The sequence below is a fragment of the Eublepharis macularius genome, chromosome 1, assembly GCF_028583425.1.
Source record: "Eublepharis macularius isolate TG4126 chromosome 1, MPM_Emac_v1.0, whole genome shotgun sequence".
Taxonomy (NCBI): domain Eukaryota; kingdom Metazoa; phylum Chordata; class Lepidosauria; order Squamata; family Eublepharidae; genus Eublepharis; species Eublepharis macularius.
In genome coordinates, this window is record NC_072790.1 from 115,293,253 (window position 1) to 115,311,745 (window position 18,493).

The window sequence follows — 18,493 nt, forward strand, 5'->3', positions numbered from 1 at the left end:
GCCATCACACACAAAACCGAACTGCCGAAGGGCTGCACAGACTACCTGAAATGGTAGGCAAAACCCAGTGATAACCTGACAGCCAAAATGAGAAGATTGCAATAGTGATGGCCAGCAGGAGGCAGAAGAGGAAGTTACCTGGTGTCAGCAAGGCCAGGGAAGATGTATGAGCCAGAAGTGGAAAGGGGGGAACCAAAACCCATGGGGGTTACTGTAGGGCAGGCAGAACTAGTGGCGAAGAGAGGAGAGGGAAATGGAATTTCTCCCCCCCCACACACACACACACGTTATAATTTTTTTAAAAAACACTGTTAAAGTGGTAAGGAATCTTAAAGAAGCCTTACAGAAGGAGCAGAACAGATACACTGGCCAGTCACCATTTAGAGATGTTCACTCAATTATACATCAGCAGATGTACCAATTCAGCAGATATTACGGCATATTTAGCATAACAATTAATGCAGACTTGAGCATGAGAGGCATAGTTTTATTTTTAACAGCTTGTTTTATTTACTCAATTTTGATTTGATTAATTTTTCTCTCCTCAAGGTGATTTATGATGAAATTACCGTTATACTTTTGTCATTGATGTCACAAGTGTGAAGTTTCCGGCTGAAAACTAATACTGTATGGGTATTATTTTCCATGGCATACTCCAGGTGGTAGTCCTGCTGAGAGTCCTTCTTCAATGTTCTGTCTGCATCTGTAAAATAATCCTGTTGAAGGCAAAAACGAAAACATCATCCTGCTGTTTTTTAAAATGTCCTTTTTTTAAAAAAAACTTTTCTTCACTTTTACTGAGAAATATAAAAAGTTTAAAAGCCATAGTTTTCAAAAAAAATCTTTTAGCATAATAAAAATGGAAATTTCATAAAAGTAGAAAATATATTTTCACTATGTATATTATTTATTCAAATACCTAATAAAATGAGAGGTAAAAGAAAGACAACTGACCAAATTTGCCTGTACTGTCACACTCCAAATATGAGTAGATTTCAAGAAAGACAGGAGAAATCTCTCTCCTCAAAATAGCTACTTTGTATGCGTGGTGTCTATTTATATTACTCAATATAGTTTGGTGTAGTGGTTAAGAGCACTGGCACGCTAATATGGAGAACTGGGTTTGATTCCCCACTCCTCCACTTGAAGCTAGCTGGGTGACCTTGAGTCAGTCACAGCTCTCCAGAGCTGTCTCAGGCCATTTCCACACGTCCCCCCCCCCTCCCGAAAAATGGCGCAAAACTTACGGAACGGCGTGCCTTCATAGCACGATTTTCCATCATGAATTCGCTTCATGGCGCGTTTTCTGACATCATCGTGCCACGAAGCAAAGTCATGTCGGGAAATCGCACCATGAAGGCGCGTCGTTCCATAAGTTTTGCTACATTTTTCGGGAGGGGGAGAAGACGTGTGGAAACAGCCTCTGCCTCACCCATCTCACAGGGTGATTGTTGTGGGGATAATAATAGCATACTTTGTAAACTGCTCTGAGTGGGTGTTAAGTTGTCCTGAATGTATGTATGTATGGCATTTATGGTCCGCCTTTCTCACTGAGACTCAAGGCAGATTACACAGTGTGAAAGTAATAGAGTCACTATCAAGGACAATTTCATAAACAATGCCGTAGGGTAAATAAACTCAAGTTTACAAAGATGTAACATTAATCCAATATAGAGTTGAAGAAATGCTGAAACAGCATTATTATTATACCCAGAGTTAGAGTTCTCTTCTTGAATGCATGTTTCCATCAAAAAATGTAGTAATACCTTAATTTGAACTTAGTTTAATTGGATTTTAGATTGATTTTCATGAAACTTACTTCTGAGTTTGTGTACTTAGACTTCAGGAATAGGCAAATTCATTTATTTTTGGGGTGGGTGGGTGGGAATTTAAACAGGAATATGATATTGTCGTTTACTCTTCACATGGCAAATCACAGGGATGTTTTAGTGTTGTTGTTTTGTTTTGGAGAAACAGATTATTTGCTTTTGGAGAAAAGAGTATCCTCAGTCCTCAACACTGCAAAAGTGATATAATGCATAAGTAGCTTTTGTAATGTAGTATCATTAACCTCCTCACCTCTGAATCCTTTGCCATAACATGCAGCTGGCTCTCTGACTCCCCTCCCTCTTTCCCAGGACACCACAATCCTTATGTTGCTCATTCCAAAAGCCTTGCCATTAGCTTAGGATCTAGAATGGCAATATAGTCATATTTTCCTTGTTAGTTTTCAAAGTCCTTTATACACTTATTTCCTTGCTCAGAAATTGAGACTTCCCCTTTAAGTATTCCAAGGCACTGAGATAGCTTGTAGTTCTATTTTCAACCCAGTTTTTTCACACATACATACACACCCCTTTTTGTGAGGCAAAATTAATCCTAGTTTGTTACTTCAAGAGACTTGGTTGTTCTTGCCACCCTAGTAGCTTCTACACTACTCTGGGCAATATATTTATCACCAGCCCTTAGCACGAAGACATGCTCTTTGGCAATCAGAGGTTTTGCTGGCTTGGTAGGTAACCATGCAATCCATTCAAACAATACTGGCAAGAGAGGGAGCCACATGACCTGGAACTGTGTGTGGGATCTACAGTGGCAGCAACAACCATGTTAGCTGAAAATAACATACACTAGGCCTTTGAATCCTTCTGATGACAGAGGAAGAGAGTGGGAGAGGGCTAGTTTCCTCTCATGTTTGGGAAGCAGGACATGGGTCAAATTTGCTGGGAAAAACTATCCCATATCTTAAAGTCTAGGCTCCCTGGGAACATAAGTACTAGTCATCATAAGTATTTATGTGCAGCTCATCTGTGTTTAGGCTACTTTTACTAGAACCAAGTTTTACATGTTCTGTGGTACCAACATTGCCTAAATTGGCATTTTTTGAAGAAATGTAGTAAAAGCAACTATAAGCTGGTGGGTAGAGCCAAATAATTTGATGTCTTTCACAGGAAACTATTTGGAAATTGAAGCAACACATGTTAAGTTGATTTTACGATCATAAAAGATGTGGTGTATAATTTCCTACAGATGAAGGAATTGATGATGAATTGCTCCTCACATGCTGCTGACCCTGTTCTTGCTCTCTCTCAAAAGGGATTTTCAGTTGATATGGTTTCTGATTAGAGCTATACATAATGCCAGGGAGAGTAATTTCTTATGGATGTAATAAAAGGATGTAAATAAGCCTAGTTTTATCCTTGAAGAATGTAAGCACAGCTGCACAAGGAACCTTGAGGAAAAAATCACAGCTGTCACTGCATGTCTGAACAGGTGTTTAAAGGGGGAAGAAACCCCTCAAGCACCTACAAGATATTTTGGTTTTCTCCAATCAGTAAAGTAAATATGAATGAAATAGATTCTATATACTGAGGCTTTCCAACACAGAGGATCAAAAGAGTACGATGGTCTAATTATGCAATTGTATCAGTGGATATGGAATTGTGAAATGTTTAATGCTTGTGAAATGCTAGCTGCGTTACTAGTGACAGTGAGTTGATAGCTGTCCTATTTTGCATCAGGGCTGCCAAGAGGCATCATATCCCCCAGGCATAGAGTGCTTCTGGGACCCACACAACACTTGCTTAGAACAGCTATGCAGCTGTTGTCCAGTCCCCTGGGCTTCCAAGGTGGCCTGATGGCCACTAGTCCCTCTCAACAATCTGCATAATAGTCTTTGTGGTATAGTGGCTAGAGTGATGTAATAAATCCAGATTCAAGTCTTGAGCTGTCTTTCTACCTAACCTACCTCATGTGGTTGCTATGGAGGTAAACTGCTGCTCTGAGCTCCTTGGAAGATGGGTGGGATAATTATGTCAATCAAAGGTGACTGAATAGATGATTATCTAGATACGGCGAAGCCTAAAGCATAACCCCTCCTCCCAGTCAGGGAGGTGAATTTATGATTTTCTAACCTGGCTTTGAATAAACTGGATGAAGAACAACAAGGTACTACAATCAGGTATTGTGAAGAACACAATCCACTGCATTTATTAGCAGGACCTCAACTAACCATGGAGTCAGCCCAGGCTCTCTATTTCCCCACTATCTGGGGATCCTAATCCAGAGATGTGAGTATTCTGAGAAATGAGGCAAAGTGGGGGAATATCTGAATTACGAATTTCTTTCTAGGCCTCTTGATTACAAAATAAAATTTAAGAAATGCATATTTTTGCAGAAGTCTTTGGGCAAAAGAGGCATGTGTTACAGATCTGAAATCCAACTGTATCTCTTTAATATTCAAGTCCAAAGTAACTTTCCTCAGAAGCAACTGCTGCTTAGTTCAGTGGGACTTACTTCTCAGTAAGAATGTTTAGGATTACCATCTAAATTTCATTTAATAGTAGAGGGGCAATTTGATTGGGACCACAGCACGAGGGAAAGGACTTTAATCTTTCCCAGTGCTAACTTCCTGATAGAAATCTACCCCCACTCCATAGCTTGCATTTGCCTTGCTGGAGGTAAAGTATAATTTTCTTCTGTGGAATAAACAGCAGCTGTGTGAGAGGGCAGCACATTGATATCTCAAAAAAGCAAAGAAGTATTACCCGTCTCCCCTACAGCTATGTGATTCCAATATAATTCCATATTTTCCAACACAGCTTTTAAAGCGTATTTCAAGAGACCAGGGATCTGATCACATACCTCCTCTCACATACTATAGAGCTTAAAAAGACATTAGCACACTGCATAGTTCTCCAAATATCACAATGATTATTTCCTATCTTCAGATCCTAGCTGTGTAGCCCATCTGTCTGCAATAAACATGTACACCATGCTTTTTCAGCAATACTTTCAAGATGCCCCCTGAAACACTAACAGAGCATTGATCGAACTGGATGGAATTTATTCATTTATAAGATGGTCTTGCTGCCTCTCTGGGAAACCTGCCCAAGGCAGGTTACAAAAAGAAAAAAAGTAAAAGAAACCACAATGCAAATCAGCCAAAAGCCTGAGCAAAGAGATACATCTTTGCATGATGCCTAAAACTAGCCAGGCTAGATGTCAGTTGATTCACACCTGGAAGTGAGAAGTGTCAGATCAAAGGCTCAGCTGCAGAAAAGGCCTTGTCCCTGATGACCACACATAGCACCTAGAAGGACCTCAGAAGAAGGCCATTAATGATGGGCAGATTCATATAGGATCAAGTGGTCCTTTAAATACTGTAGTTCAGGAAATTTGAGGTTTTAATGGTGATGATCAGCATTTTAATGGCACCTAAAATGGAATGAAAAACCAGCTGTAAAACCTCAAGAGAGTGACTGCCTTACTTCTTTTTAGAGTTATCACCCTCCATGTGGAGCCTGGAGATCTCCCAGAATGACAGTTGATCTCCATACTACAGTGATAAGTTTTCCTGGAGAAAATGGCTGCTTTGGAGGGTGGATGCTATACCTTGCGGAGGTTCCTCCCCTACTTCTTTTAATTTTGAGTGTATGTACCTGATACTGAGAATTAGGGATTCAGCTGGTGTATCACCTACCCAGCTGCCCATAGTCTCCTTGTCTGAGCTGACAGAGGCAATATTGGTCTAAGCACTAAGGGCACTGAGGTTTGTTGCTCTTGGGGATTTCAATGTTCTTGCTGAGGCTGCCCTAATAGGAGCAGCTCAGGATTTCATGGCCTCCCTGATAACCATGGAGCTGTCCCAGAATATTCTGGTACCTACGTATACAGAGAGTTATACACTTGATTTGGTTTTCTGAGGATAAGTTACATGATTTGGTAATTGGGTAATTTTCCACTCTGTCCTTGTCATGGATCAACCATTATCTGGTGAGACTGAGACTCATGGACATTTGGAGGGGACAACTAGGATGGTCCACTCCAGGAGGGTAAAGAATCCAGAAGATTTCCTGATGTCTCTTGGGGATTTTCCAGTCAGCAATGTTGGTGCACCTGTTGCAATCCTGGTTCATCTGTGGAATTTGAAGATGGCCTGAGCTATGGAGACAATTACACCTGAGCACCTTTCCTCTTTCCATGCAGTCCAGAATGTCCCTTGAATCACTGAGAAACTTTGAACAATGAAATGGCTAGGCAGAAAGTTAGAGCCCAGGTTTAGAAAACTCGAAGTGAACACAGATGAGAGTACATTATTGTCTTCTCTGTGGTAGTACTGGAAGTGAAGCAAGCTCACTTCTCTGCCACCATTGCATCTGCAAAATGCCATCTGGCAAAGTTTTTCTATGTCATGAACCTGGAAAACATACAAACCCACTGGGATTTCTTTGCAATTTATTTTGCATATAAAATTGTTTGCATTAGCCATAACTTATAGCACTGCAGTTGATAGGTTTAATCTCAGGATGTTCTTGGAATGTAGTCTGCTTCTAGGTGTATGGATGACTTTCAGTTGGTGAGGCATGATGAAATGGACAAGGTGCTTTGAAGTGTGTGGCCCAACTTATCCAGGCTTGACCTTGACCCCTCATGGCTGATTGAGAGGGATACAGTCTTGGTTGCCCTGGTTTATTACCTTTGCCAGGAGAGTGACAGGGGGACTGTCTCCCTGTTGATTCCTCTAGTCATCTCAGAAGCTTTCAATAATATCCTTCTGGGTATGCAAGCATGGTTGGGAATTGGATTCTGCTTCAGTGGTTCTGCTCTTACTGGACCGACCAATTTCACAAGGAGGTGCTGGGGTCAACTGTTCTGTCCTATGGAATTTATGTTGTGGGCTCCCACAGGGTTCCCCTTTGTCCCCCATGCTGTTTATCATCTACATGAAACCACTAGGAGAGGTTGTCTGGGGATTTGGAGTGTTGTGTCACCAATATGCAAATGACATCCAGCTCTATTTCTTCTTAACAGTTAACTCAGGTTAACTGTGGAAATGCTGAATAGGTGCCTGAAGAAGGTAATGAGAAGGTTAAGGGCCAGTAAACTGAAGCTCAAGACAGAGAAGAATGAGTTTCTGCTGGTCAATGGAGAAGCTGCTCAGTAACTGCAGTTAGCATATCCTGGAGGGGGCTGCAATCCCCATGGTGGCTTGGGGGTGCTACTGGATCCTGGCCTAGAGTTGGAGGCTCAGGTCTCCTCCATGCCATATAGCACTTTTTATCAGCTCCACCTGGATTGACAACTACAACCATTCCTTGAAAAGCATGATCTGGAGATGGTGATCCATGCTCTAATCACATATGTTGGATTACTATAATGCGCTCTATGTAGGGCTGCCTTTGAAACCAGTCTGGAAACCTTCTTGTAGGTGCCAGATCAAAACACAGCTTATTAAGCTATGCTTTTAATTAGAGATTTTATCTTTCCATCTTTTTAAATAGTCTGCTTCTGTTTTATGGATAGTTTTCAGGATGTTTATATTCAATAGCTTGTTTTTAATGGTTTGTTTTTATATTGCTACATTGTTTTAAATGTAAGCCATCTAAAAATAAATAATTCTTTCAAAACTGGTCAAATCTGTTTCCAATAGGATTATGATAATAAGCAATTTTCCTGCTATGTTTTATAGCAATTGAATAAAATTGTATACCACAGAACACGTTTCACATGGACAACATCCCAAGTGTCTCTAGTTAAAAATATCTAAGGGCTCAGAACAACTTCTACCAAAGTCCTCAAAGAGCTTCTGTCAATTGGACTAAGTAGGAATAGCCTAGATGGGGGGTCTTTGGTCCAGGAATGGACAGAGAAGCAAAAATAGTCCTGAAAAGGGCCACGCCTTGCGTCTACCCCACCCTACCCAACAGCACAGGAAGGAGCAAAAGATGGCTCTTTTGCTACAACAAGCTGGCTGCTCCAGCCCCAGCCCTGTGCAGAGCAGGCTAGCTGCCTAAACTGCATAAAGGGTTGCCAGGTCTTCTGTGACAACCGGTAGGGGTGGGAGCAGGGAGTACTCACCCTGTCGGGAGCATGCATGCCACATATTTGCCCAGGTTGTGGGCCAGGGGCAGAAGACCACTAGACAGCTTGCCATCTCCCACCAATCAACAGCAATCGGCTGGCAGGGGGGCAAACCCCACTGGGAGTCTGCCTACCACTAGTGGGCACCTGGGAACCCTAGCCCCATGTAGGGTGGGCAAGCCACTGCTCACCTGCTCCATCTGGGGTCTTTGCAGCCATCTCCCTAGCAATAGCAGTGATTCACCTGCCCCACACAGAATGCTTACAGCCAGCTTGCTCATAGCAGCAGCTCACCCACCCCTCACAGGGCTGCAGACACCCCTCATTTGGGGCCAGGGTGGTCCTGGTTGGGGCAAGGTGGTCTCTCATGCCTTCGGCCCTCTGGGATTGTGCCTGGAGGTCATAATGGCCAATCCACCCCTGCACTGGTATCACTCAGTATGAAACAGATTCAGAATGCAATGGGTAGCTGACACTGTATAGGAACAACAATAATGTTTCAAAGCTCCACATATTTTAGCACAATTTATTAGGATATCAGTGCTAGCTAAAGTCTATAGCTAATCTTGCCTTATATCACACAGAAACCACTCCAATATTAATATTCTCCAAATGTTGTCCTAATGAACCAACATTGTTAACTGTTTTTGACTTAATATCAATAGAATGTATGGCTCATTTTCTTAAATGGAGCTGTATATATGAATGAAGGAGGATTTCAATGTGCATAAAAGTATGTGTATTTATTTCTTTCCAAACTTCTTAAAGAAGCTAGATGGTAACAGAAATCGCAATTAATAAAATAAATGAACTAGTTTAAACATAACATACAAATGGGCGATTTTAAACTCAATGTGTTTATTAAATAAAGACCTCTGTTCTTGGAGAGCTTCAGTCTATCAATGAATTTCCTGGCAACTGTTAGGCAACAGAGATGTGAAATATGGCATCAGTCCCACTGAAATCAAAGTGATTTACAACCACATTGAGTGCAGGTTCTGACAAAAGTTTTTCTAACTTGTATATCTTAGTTGCTTACTCCATCTTCAGTAGGTGCTGCCACATTAAGGTAAAAAGAGAATGAGAAAGTGCCTTCTATTAGCTTCCAGGAAACAGCCTGAAACATTGTGGAAATGTTGCCATGCATTTTCCCATTTGACTAGCAAACTTTTCCACTTCTTTCAACTCTCATTTTTAGTGAGAAATGAAAGAAGTCTGAGAGAAGAAAGAAGTCTGAGAGAAGTTTAACAATTTCCAAACTTTTTTTAAAAAACAAAATAACTAACTCCTGCTCATCAACTTCTCTCTTCAGAGTGATTCAGATAGGCAGCTCTGGGGTTAATTCTATCATATAGGCAAGGACTGTGCTGAACTCAGGAGCACACTTTATACTCTACATGTATACTTTACATAGAAGACATATTTGCCATAACATGTAGACTGAGTAGGAGGGGGAACTGATGGAAGGTGGCTGCCAGTTTGAAACAACTAGGTTGAGTGTTTTGTCTCTCTGCTGCTGCAGGCGTGAGCTTCTGGGCACAAACTAAAAGGGACAAGAGCCTGAGGGCCTTGGCTCTTAGCCAATGGATCACAGTCCACGGCCCTGACCAGTCAGACTGACCTAGTGGGCATCAGCCCAGGATATCTTTTGGTTTTTGCTTGCTTTTTAATACAATGTGCTTTTATACTGTTTTGTAAATTGATTTAAAGTATATTTTTGTAAGCCACTTTGCGTCTCTGTCATAGAGAAAAGCGAAATAGAAATATACTAAATAAATAATTATATAGTTAACCTTAATTTCTCAACATATTTACCTGAATTATGCGTGCCAGAAATATGCATTTGCACATGTGCATTTGTACATGTGACAGTTTTACAGATACACTCAAAATATTTTATGTATACTTATAAAATATAATGCATGAATGGCCATAGATGAATGTTCAAATAAGCTGCCCTTCAGGATGCAAAGCTCCTGCAATCAAAGGTTTATTGTCAAGTGAACAGGAATGGGCAAAGGACTTCAGAAGAGGTGGTGGAGCTAGCAGTGGAAGGAATACATGAAAAATCAACTGGTACAGGGAAGGTATATATTGGGTGCAGTGGATTGGGTCAGGGGACAAGAGCCAAATCAATGTCCCTTGTACCAATTGCAGTGCTACTCAGATTCAATTCAGTTTCAAATCTTGTCTATTCCGAACAAGTAGTGAGGGTATACTTCTTGATCTCACACTATTTAACACAAGAACATAAAAAGGGCACTGCTGGATGACCACTGGTACAGCATCCAGCTCCATGTAGTGCCTAACTAATTTCCCTGGAGGGCCCCACAAGCAGAGCACAGAGGACAAGGCCTTCCCCAGCACTACACAGGTATTCAGAGGTTTGATGCTTCTGTGTATGAAAGTCCCCTTCAGTCATACAGACCTCTCTTCCTTTAATGAGCCTTATCCATTTTTAAAGCATGAGTGCCCATGGCTATCACTACTTCCACTAGCAATTAATTTAATTACTTATTGAGTACAGAAGTGTTTCCTTTTGTCTCTGCTGAATCTATTGCCCATCAATTCACTGGGTGCCCCTGTGTTCTAGTATTATCGGAGAGGAAAAAAAATCCTCTCTATCCACTTTCTCTACCCCACGCAAGATTTTATAATCCTGTCATGTCCCCCCCTTAGAGATCATTCTTCTAAACTGCATAGTGCCATATTTTTTACCCTTTCCTCAAAGGAAAGGTGCTCCAACTGATTATCTTGATTGGACTCTTCTGCACTTTTCCCACCTCTGCAACATCATCTACACAGTATTTCAGTAGAGCAGGAGCATTACAATATTGGCTGTTTTATTTTCATGTCCTTTCCTAATAATCCCCACCCCAGCATGGAGTACATCTTTTTCACCACTGATGCATGCTGAAGCGACATTTTCACTTAACTACCCACTACAATCCCAAGAGCTCTTTCCCTCTCAGTAACACCCAGTTCAGACATCATCCTCATATGTTTAAAGTTAGGAATATTGTTCCAGTGTGCATCACCTTATACTTACCTACAATTTACTACTCTATAACTCATTTGTTTTAGCAGGATTGCAGCAGCATAAAGAATTGCCATTCTTGGTCATACATTTACCATAATGGGACCACAAACTAGAGCACAACCCTGTGAACACAAGAGTTGCCTGATAGGCAATGACTATGCTCAATCCCTGATTCTCCAATGTAAATTTTCAGGTACTGTACCTATTTCTAATTACATTCTTACTTTAAGGATTTTAGGATGGCAAGCATAGTTATCAGCTCCCCATTTTATCCTTACCAATCTATGAAGTTATGTGAGGCCCCCACACTGACTTCTGAAGAGCACTACAGTAACCATGAGATAAAACTGTAACCACGTAACTAGTAACAGTGTTGGTCTTGATAGGTCCCAATCCCCGCCCACCCATTAAGATCACTGGATGACTTTCTAATGTCATGGAAATAGCTAGAACTGTGGGAGTACAATTGCTGGATTTAACCAAGAAAGTCATAGCAGATACCTTTGCACTTAGAGACAGGGATAATTTGGCCCCATAACTAGACATGCCGCAAAGGGAGTCAAGAGTCTTAGAAAAGAACAACCTTGGAGAGTGGCACAACACAGAGGAATAACACAGTTGTATTGGCCTTGGGTAGATCAGAAGAGCCGTTTAACTCATATCAATATATATAATGTATTAAAGCCCAGGTGCAAAGAGCATCTGAGAATGAATTCACAGAATTCACAGAAGTTAAAGATAAAATTCAAGGACAGATGTATTGGTGGAGGGCCAAAAGATATTCATATGTATGAGAAACTTGTAATCACTAATGTTACATAGACTCTGTTAAGCTAAAATATACCAAGAATGAACTAAGTATTTGTATATACTTCAATAAGATGATTCAAGTATGGATTACCTTGTACGGTGTTTGAAGTTATAAGACAGCAAGTTAGCCAAGAACGCGCACCCTTTGAAGCAGGACAGTGGGTTATTGTAAGGAGACGGTTCTGAAATGCTATAAATATGAGAAGCTGAATTGTTTGGGAGCATCTTCTTAGAAGGGGCTCTTTGCCTATGATCTGCTTATCTTTGGGTAAGATACTTTTTTGGACTCATGTAATGATCTATATAGTTGTTAGAATGGATGGTTTGGTTTTCTGTTGATTGTGCCAATATTAAGAATGCTGAATAATCATGTTTTTATTAATAAAGACTTACAATGGAAACAGACTTTGTATTACTTGTGGACTATACCCAGTAATGAACCTAAAATGATATCTGTGGTGCACCCCTTAAATGATTTTATATAAAAAAGCTAACTAGATGCTCAGGGCTTCGTAAGTGCATGCCTATATCTAAATCAGGCCTGACCAGTCATCCAGAACATTAAGCCTGGGAGATATGTTAGACTGTGAGTGAGACTGGCCCTGATCACCCAACAAGCTTCAGGGAAGAGTGAAGATTTGAACCTGGATCTCCCAGAACCTGGTCCAAAACACTAATCACAACACTGTAATGGACACTTACGTTTTCCTAAAGATACCTACCAGACATTAAATGCCTTCAATCAGGCACCAGCAGTATGATGTCAGTATGGCATACACTTTATGTGAGCCCTCTAGCTGCCATTCAATTGGTTTTCCAGACATGTCTTTACTGCTGTTGACATGAGTGCATTTAAAAGTAGCATACTGTTGTGTTCACTGTTTTTTAGCCTTTCAAAATCTGCCCCCTCCCCAAGGCTCCACTATAAGCATCTCTCAATTAATTCTATGGGATATATTTGATAAATGGCTATCTTTGAACTTGGATGTTTATTTGTCAGCTAACAAGAAAAGGTTAGAATGAATCATATAGCACTTCTAACTTCTAAGCAGTAATGAATTCATTATTATTTGGATTAATGCCTTTAAGGACTATTTTTGTGTAAGAGTTCAGCAGATGGATGATACAATGCAACCCTCTTGTATAACTTGTACAAAATAGGCATTCATTGAGGCAGATTACTCTATGTAAAATGGATCCCCCAGCTACTACATGCTGTGGGTGGGATGCACAACTCCAGACCGGAGTGGAGACCAAGGAGAAGGCCTCAAACTGTGCAAGAAAATGCAAACTGCATCAATTCATAAGCACAAAAGAGGGGTTTTCTAAAAAGCTAGATGCAAAAGTTAGAGCTGCCTTGAGAACTCTCATGGCAAATAAAAGCTTACTTCAGTAATGCTGGAAGAGTAATATTGCTACAAGCACAAAAAGATTGACCAATTTCTCTGAGGCAACACCCATCTTCACTCAGGCATCTTTGCTTCACTGCACTGGGTGGGGGAAGGGGGAGAGGGTCTTTTCCCCTTGTATAAACAATTAAAGATCAACATCTAAACTACTACCAATTGTCTGAAAGTGTCTGCAATTAGCTATATAGCACTTTACTGTTCTGCAAACTTGTTTTCCTTTAGCTGAACTCTCACTCCTTTTCCTTTTCCCACCCCTTACAGAAGAGCTATTAAGCATGCTTGAGAGACTGCTCTTAGACATGAGTCTTGCACTTTCCAGATTGTTAGAGCTGGGTTCCCACTCTAATCTCTGGACTCCTGGAATGCCTGGTCAATAATGCATCATTCCCTGCTCACTCTTCACTCAGTTAAACTTTTAAAAACATGTGCAGGCCCTTTGTAAAGTTCCCTTTTGTCTTTCTGCCTCTGTAACATAATTACATCTTTCAACCTGACTGATCTGTTTAAAAAGAGTTAATAGAATCCTCTTTCATATTCTGCTCATAATACCAGATACTGAAGCAAAAGCCCCACATAAAACACAATAGTAATATCAAAAGGACAAGAGAAAGAGATATTTGTTTGATTTGTGCTGTTCATTAAACCTTTTCCTGATCTTGGAAAAAGTACTTGGAAAGTTTTCTCATGACAATAAAAACATGGGGAAACAATTAAAAAGAAGAAAGTGTTGGCTTCTTTAATTTTGTTTTGTTTGCTTACTGTAGTCACTACACAGCCATTTTCCCAGCCAAATTCTATTGCTCAAATCTTCCACTGTAATTTTTCTCAGATTTGTCAGCTACATCTTGCTGTGTTCTCCTTAACAGAAGCATAGCCATTTATTTTGAACTGCACATTCAAAACTCTGAAAAGCACCGCATGTATTGATGTCACTGTAAGGATGGATCAATTTTGCCTCACTCAGGAAGAGAGACACTAACAGAGGTATATCTAAAGGCAAAAATAATTTAAGTGCCTACGCTGAAAACGTTGTTTGTATAACTGGTGTGAATGGCCACAAACCAGGGTACACTTAAATGGTATTAAACTGACAATTCTGGGCAAAGTGGTAGCAAAACACCAGTAAACACTTTTTGACCCCTTTCAGTCAGACTTTAAGTCAAATACAGCTTTACTTGTTCTGGTGGATGAACTCCAAATACATTTTTTTTACTGGCTTTGTTAGACCTATCTGAAGTCTTCAACACCATGCACTGGTTCTTTTTATTACATCATTTGGAGAAGAAATTGCAAATTGGTCTCTAGGGTTGGCTGTTATTAACACATATGCATTCAACAAATGCAGGAGGAACACAAGCTGAAGAAAGGAATAGCGACTTTATTTATTGTTTATTTAGAGAATTTGATGCCACCTTTCCAGAGTTCTTTTCTACAGTACTTTCACTATCATTTGTATGGGATTTTTGTGCCTCCTTTGCAGAAGAACTCAAGATATACAAAATGTCAGCTAATGTAGTTTAATCCTTTTTCCTAGAAATGATATTATTGATATAAAACTTTGGATAGCTCTATTTGTTAGATTTGCTTTTATAGGACAAGACCAGCACTCAAGTAACAGATCTGGATGTTGGTGGCTCTCTGTGATACTCATCACACTTCACATAATATTAATGAATTCATCCCCCTTCACCCTGAAAAATGAACTACTTTTTAAAGCTATTACTTGTTCGATAATCGCTTAGGAATCAATTATTTGGTCTAAAGAATAAAGGGTTACTCAAGGAACTCAACCATGATATAATCTGGCTAATAAACAATATTTAGTAGGTATTATTACTCCAGTACTGCAGATGGAAAGGGAGGTGCTGAAGCTTCAATATAGTAGCTAACTTAAGGCCACTTACTAAACTGCTAGTAGAGAGGAGATTTGAACTAGCGACTTAGTGGTTCTACAGTTCAGTTTTGTAGCTAGTACTCTAGGGGAGTTCTGTGGCCTTAAGTGGTAGCTCATGCAAATACAATTGCTTCCCCCTTCTCATTTTTAAAACAATACCATGGGTGAGGATTTTTGTTTTGCTAACCAATCTGGCCAATTTCTGTTCCAGAAATGGAGGAGCCCAGGGTTTATGGCACTGCATTAAGAAAACTGTCCATTTATTCCTACCTGCACCTTCCTTGTTTTTGTTTTTAAACCAGAAACTAATCCAGAAACTAATCCTTTCTCTTTGATGATGGTTAATTTTATCCAGACACTTCTGATGACAAGCTTTGTCAGCATGCCCTATCTACCATGCTTACTGGAACAGTATCAAAGTTCTCTAAAAAGTAGGCAAGACTTCCCTTTGCAGAAACTGGTGATTCTTCCAGATGGCACATACCTGACGTTGGGCCTAGTCTGGCCTAGTGCTCCTAAAGGAGTATACTGATTGGTCACAGGCAGAGCCAGAGGACATGTGATCAACTTAACTTGTTTAACTTTTTAGACACACTTGTGCCTTGAACATCATACTGCAGCATTGAAATAGGCCAATTGGCTTGGATTACCATATATGGAATAGGCTGCCTTCAGTATAAAGGGGGCAGCAGCTTTGTTTTCTGTGAGGAACCTGAGGTAACTTCCTTTGTGTTAAGAACCTATTCCTCCCTTTATTGCAATAAAGACTTTCTGTACTCCTTCTACTCCACCTGCCTTCTCCTTAAATGGGCCAGGAGTGGGTGGGGCCCTATTTGGGCTAACATTCCTTTCCTATACATTTTACATTCAATGTTTTATATCAGTTTTTTTCAGAAGTTACACTAATAAATTTGTAGTTTCCTGGATCCCACCTTTTTAAAAAAAAAGTAGAGGGAGATACCTACCAATTCTTTGGAAAGCAGACTTTTGGTGCTGCAATCTTCTTTAAAAAGAAATCACACTAGTTCTTTCGAATTCTTAGGTTAATGGCATCTGCAATTTGTGAACTGTTATTTTTTGTTAGCTAAAATGAAGAAGTATATGTTGTTGTTGAATAGAGAGTTGTATCAACTCAGGCTATTATAAATACAGGAACTGTGAGATGCTTTTTTCAGATTTCATAGTAACCTATCAGCCCATCTTGAGACCTGATTAGATGACTTTGTACAGAGATAACCATGGATGAGCAAAGTAATGCAGAATGCAGAAATTGTGAGTCATGCTGAAGATAACAATACATACCATATAATCAATAGATTATCTTTTTGGATCCAGTGTCCAGATAGGTTTAAAGGATTACAACATGGAATCTCATGAAATATGAATTGCAGAGATACAAAATGATAAACCAAATGCCCTATCATGGCCGAATTCAGACTATAAAAAAGGCAGGTAAAGGTAGTCCCCCGTGCAAGCACCGAGTCATTACTGACCCATGGGGGGACGTCACATCACAACGTTTTCTTGGCAGACTTTTTCTTACTGGGTGATTTGCCATTGCCTTCCCCAGTCATCTACACTTTACCCCCAGTCATCTACACTTTACCCCCAGGAAACTGGGTACCAACCTCAGAAGGATGGAAGGCTGAGTCAACCTTGAGCCAGCTATCTGAACCCAGCTTCCAGCAGGATCAAACTCAGGTCGTGAGCAGAGCTTGGACTGCAGTACTGCAGCTTACCACTCTGCGCCACAGGCTCTTAAAAAATTTAGACTCTAGCCATTGCTCTTATCAAATCTTCTGTACCTATCATGGTATGTGTTTTTACCAATCCATTATGAAATTAGATATGACACAGTGAAATCCTAAACAGAGTAACTGCCACCTAACACCTCCAGAGAGGAGAACTTTCCATAAAAACTGAAAGGATTAATATGAATGTTGGCGAATAGGGAAGCTGCAGAGAACTGCCAAGAAACATCTTTCGAAGTCTTCCAAGGGTATTTGGTGGGTAGAGAGCAAATATTCTGAGTTGCTAACAATAATAGCTCCTGAAGTATTTGGTAACTTTGAGAATCTGTGTGCATAAATTAGCACAAAATCAACAGATGTGAGATCATAAATGGGCAGATACCAACACATGAAATTTTAAGTGACTTTTCAGTGCAACTCTAAGCATCAATGGACTTAGAAATGTATAACTCTCTTTAGGATTGCAAAGTTTGTCTCCTGTTGAAACGCTACCCAAGCAGTCAATCTATCTGCAGCTTTTCCTCTTGAAATGAGGCCAGCTTTTGTCAGAACTACTTTGCTCTGGAAATCGTGAGTTCAAAATCCAGTTAAGTACCAGGACACAACCATGAGACAAAGTAAGCCACAGCCTTCCACCCATATGTCACACTAACTGACCCTCTCCAATAAAAGAACAGCACACATCACAATTCCCCCCACCCACTCCATAATATATCACTTTATTACGTTTATTGAGGCTCAAAGAAGGAAAAGTTTAATACTTTCGTTGTACTTACTGCCACTAGGTAACAGCGCAATAAATGATAAAATGGGAGCGAACAGGCACAAACGCGGGGACACAGCTTTTATGAATCAGCCTCGCCTAAAGAGGAGAGCACCGGTGAGCACAGACAGAGCGCACGACTGCTCGCCTGTAAGGACCTCAAGCTATCCTTCTGCAAGTTACTGTTCAGCCCTCTGCTAAACCGGCTCTTGGTGCCATCTAGACTGACCTCCCACACACTTTGAGCGGACGGGGAGGGCAGCCGGGGGACGAGTAAGCCCCTCCCCAAAGACCAAACAGCCTCTTTCCCTCCCGGCTTGCCCGCCGGAGACTGAGGTCGCCCCTCACCTGCAGGTATGGCTTGCCCCGGTCCAATCCGCCCACCACGATATCCGCCGAAGCCATAGCGCCCGTGGGGGAGAAGCCGAAGCCCACGTAGCCCTGAGTGCGCACCTCCAGGCGGAAGGCGATGGCGCTGTCCTGAGGAGCCCAAGACAGCCGGTAGCGGGACGCCCCGTCCAGCACGGCGCTGTGCGGGTAGTGGCGGCCGGCCGCAGGGGGCAGCCCCCAGAAGCACAGCAGCACCAGCAGCGGCGGCGGCCAGGGGCGCATCCTCCTCCCCGCGCGCGCGCCCGCGCTCCAGGACGCAGAGGCAGAATTGGGCGCCAGCAGCGCGCAGCTCGTCCCTCGCTGGGGCAGCGCCTTCCACGCCGGCTGGAGCGACTGCCGCGCCCGCCGTTGCCTCTTGGCGCCTCCGGAGGGGGCGGGAGCCGGTCACCCCGCCCTCCAGGAGCTGACCTCGAGGCGAGGGGAGAAGCGAGAAAAGGAGGAGGGAGGGCCATGGAAGAGAGGGTGGGAAGGGGCACAAAAGGAGGGCCAAGAGAAGTTGCTGAGGAGAGGGGGGAGTGATGGACGGCAGATGCAGGACACAGAGGACTTAACTGGAGCAGCTCAGCAGCGCAG

General features: G+C 41.6%; 1 protein-coding gene across 1 annotated transcript in view; it reads right to left on the reverse strand.

Moving 5' to 3' along the window:
* MOXD1 (monooxygenase DBH like 1) overlaps positions 1-18,238 on the reverse strand; it is a 75,017-nt gene extending 56,779 nt beyond the window's left edge. The window contains exons 1-2 of the mRNA XM_054975333.1: positions 17,879-18,238; positions 570-716 (exon numbers count right to left, since the gene is read on the reverse strand). Coding sequence (XP_054831308.1) covers positions 570-716; positions 17,879-18,142 — 411 coding nt within the window. The 5' untranslated portion in view covers positions 18,143-18,238. The remainder of the gene's footprint in view (positions 1-569; positions 717-17,878) is intronic.
* Between the last annotated feature and the right edge of the window lie 255 nt (positions 18,239-18,493).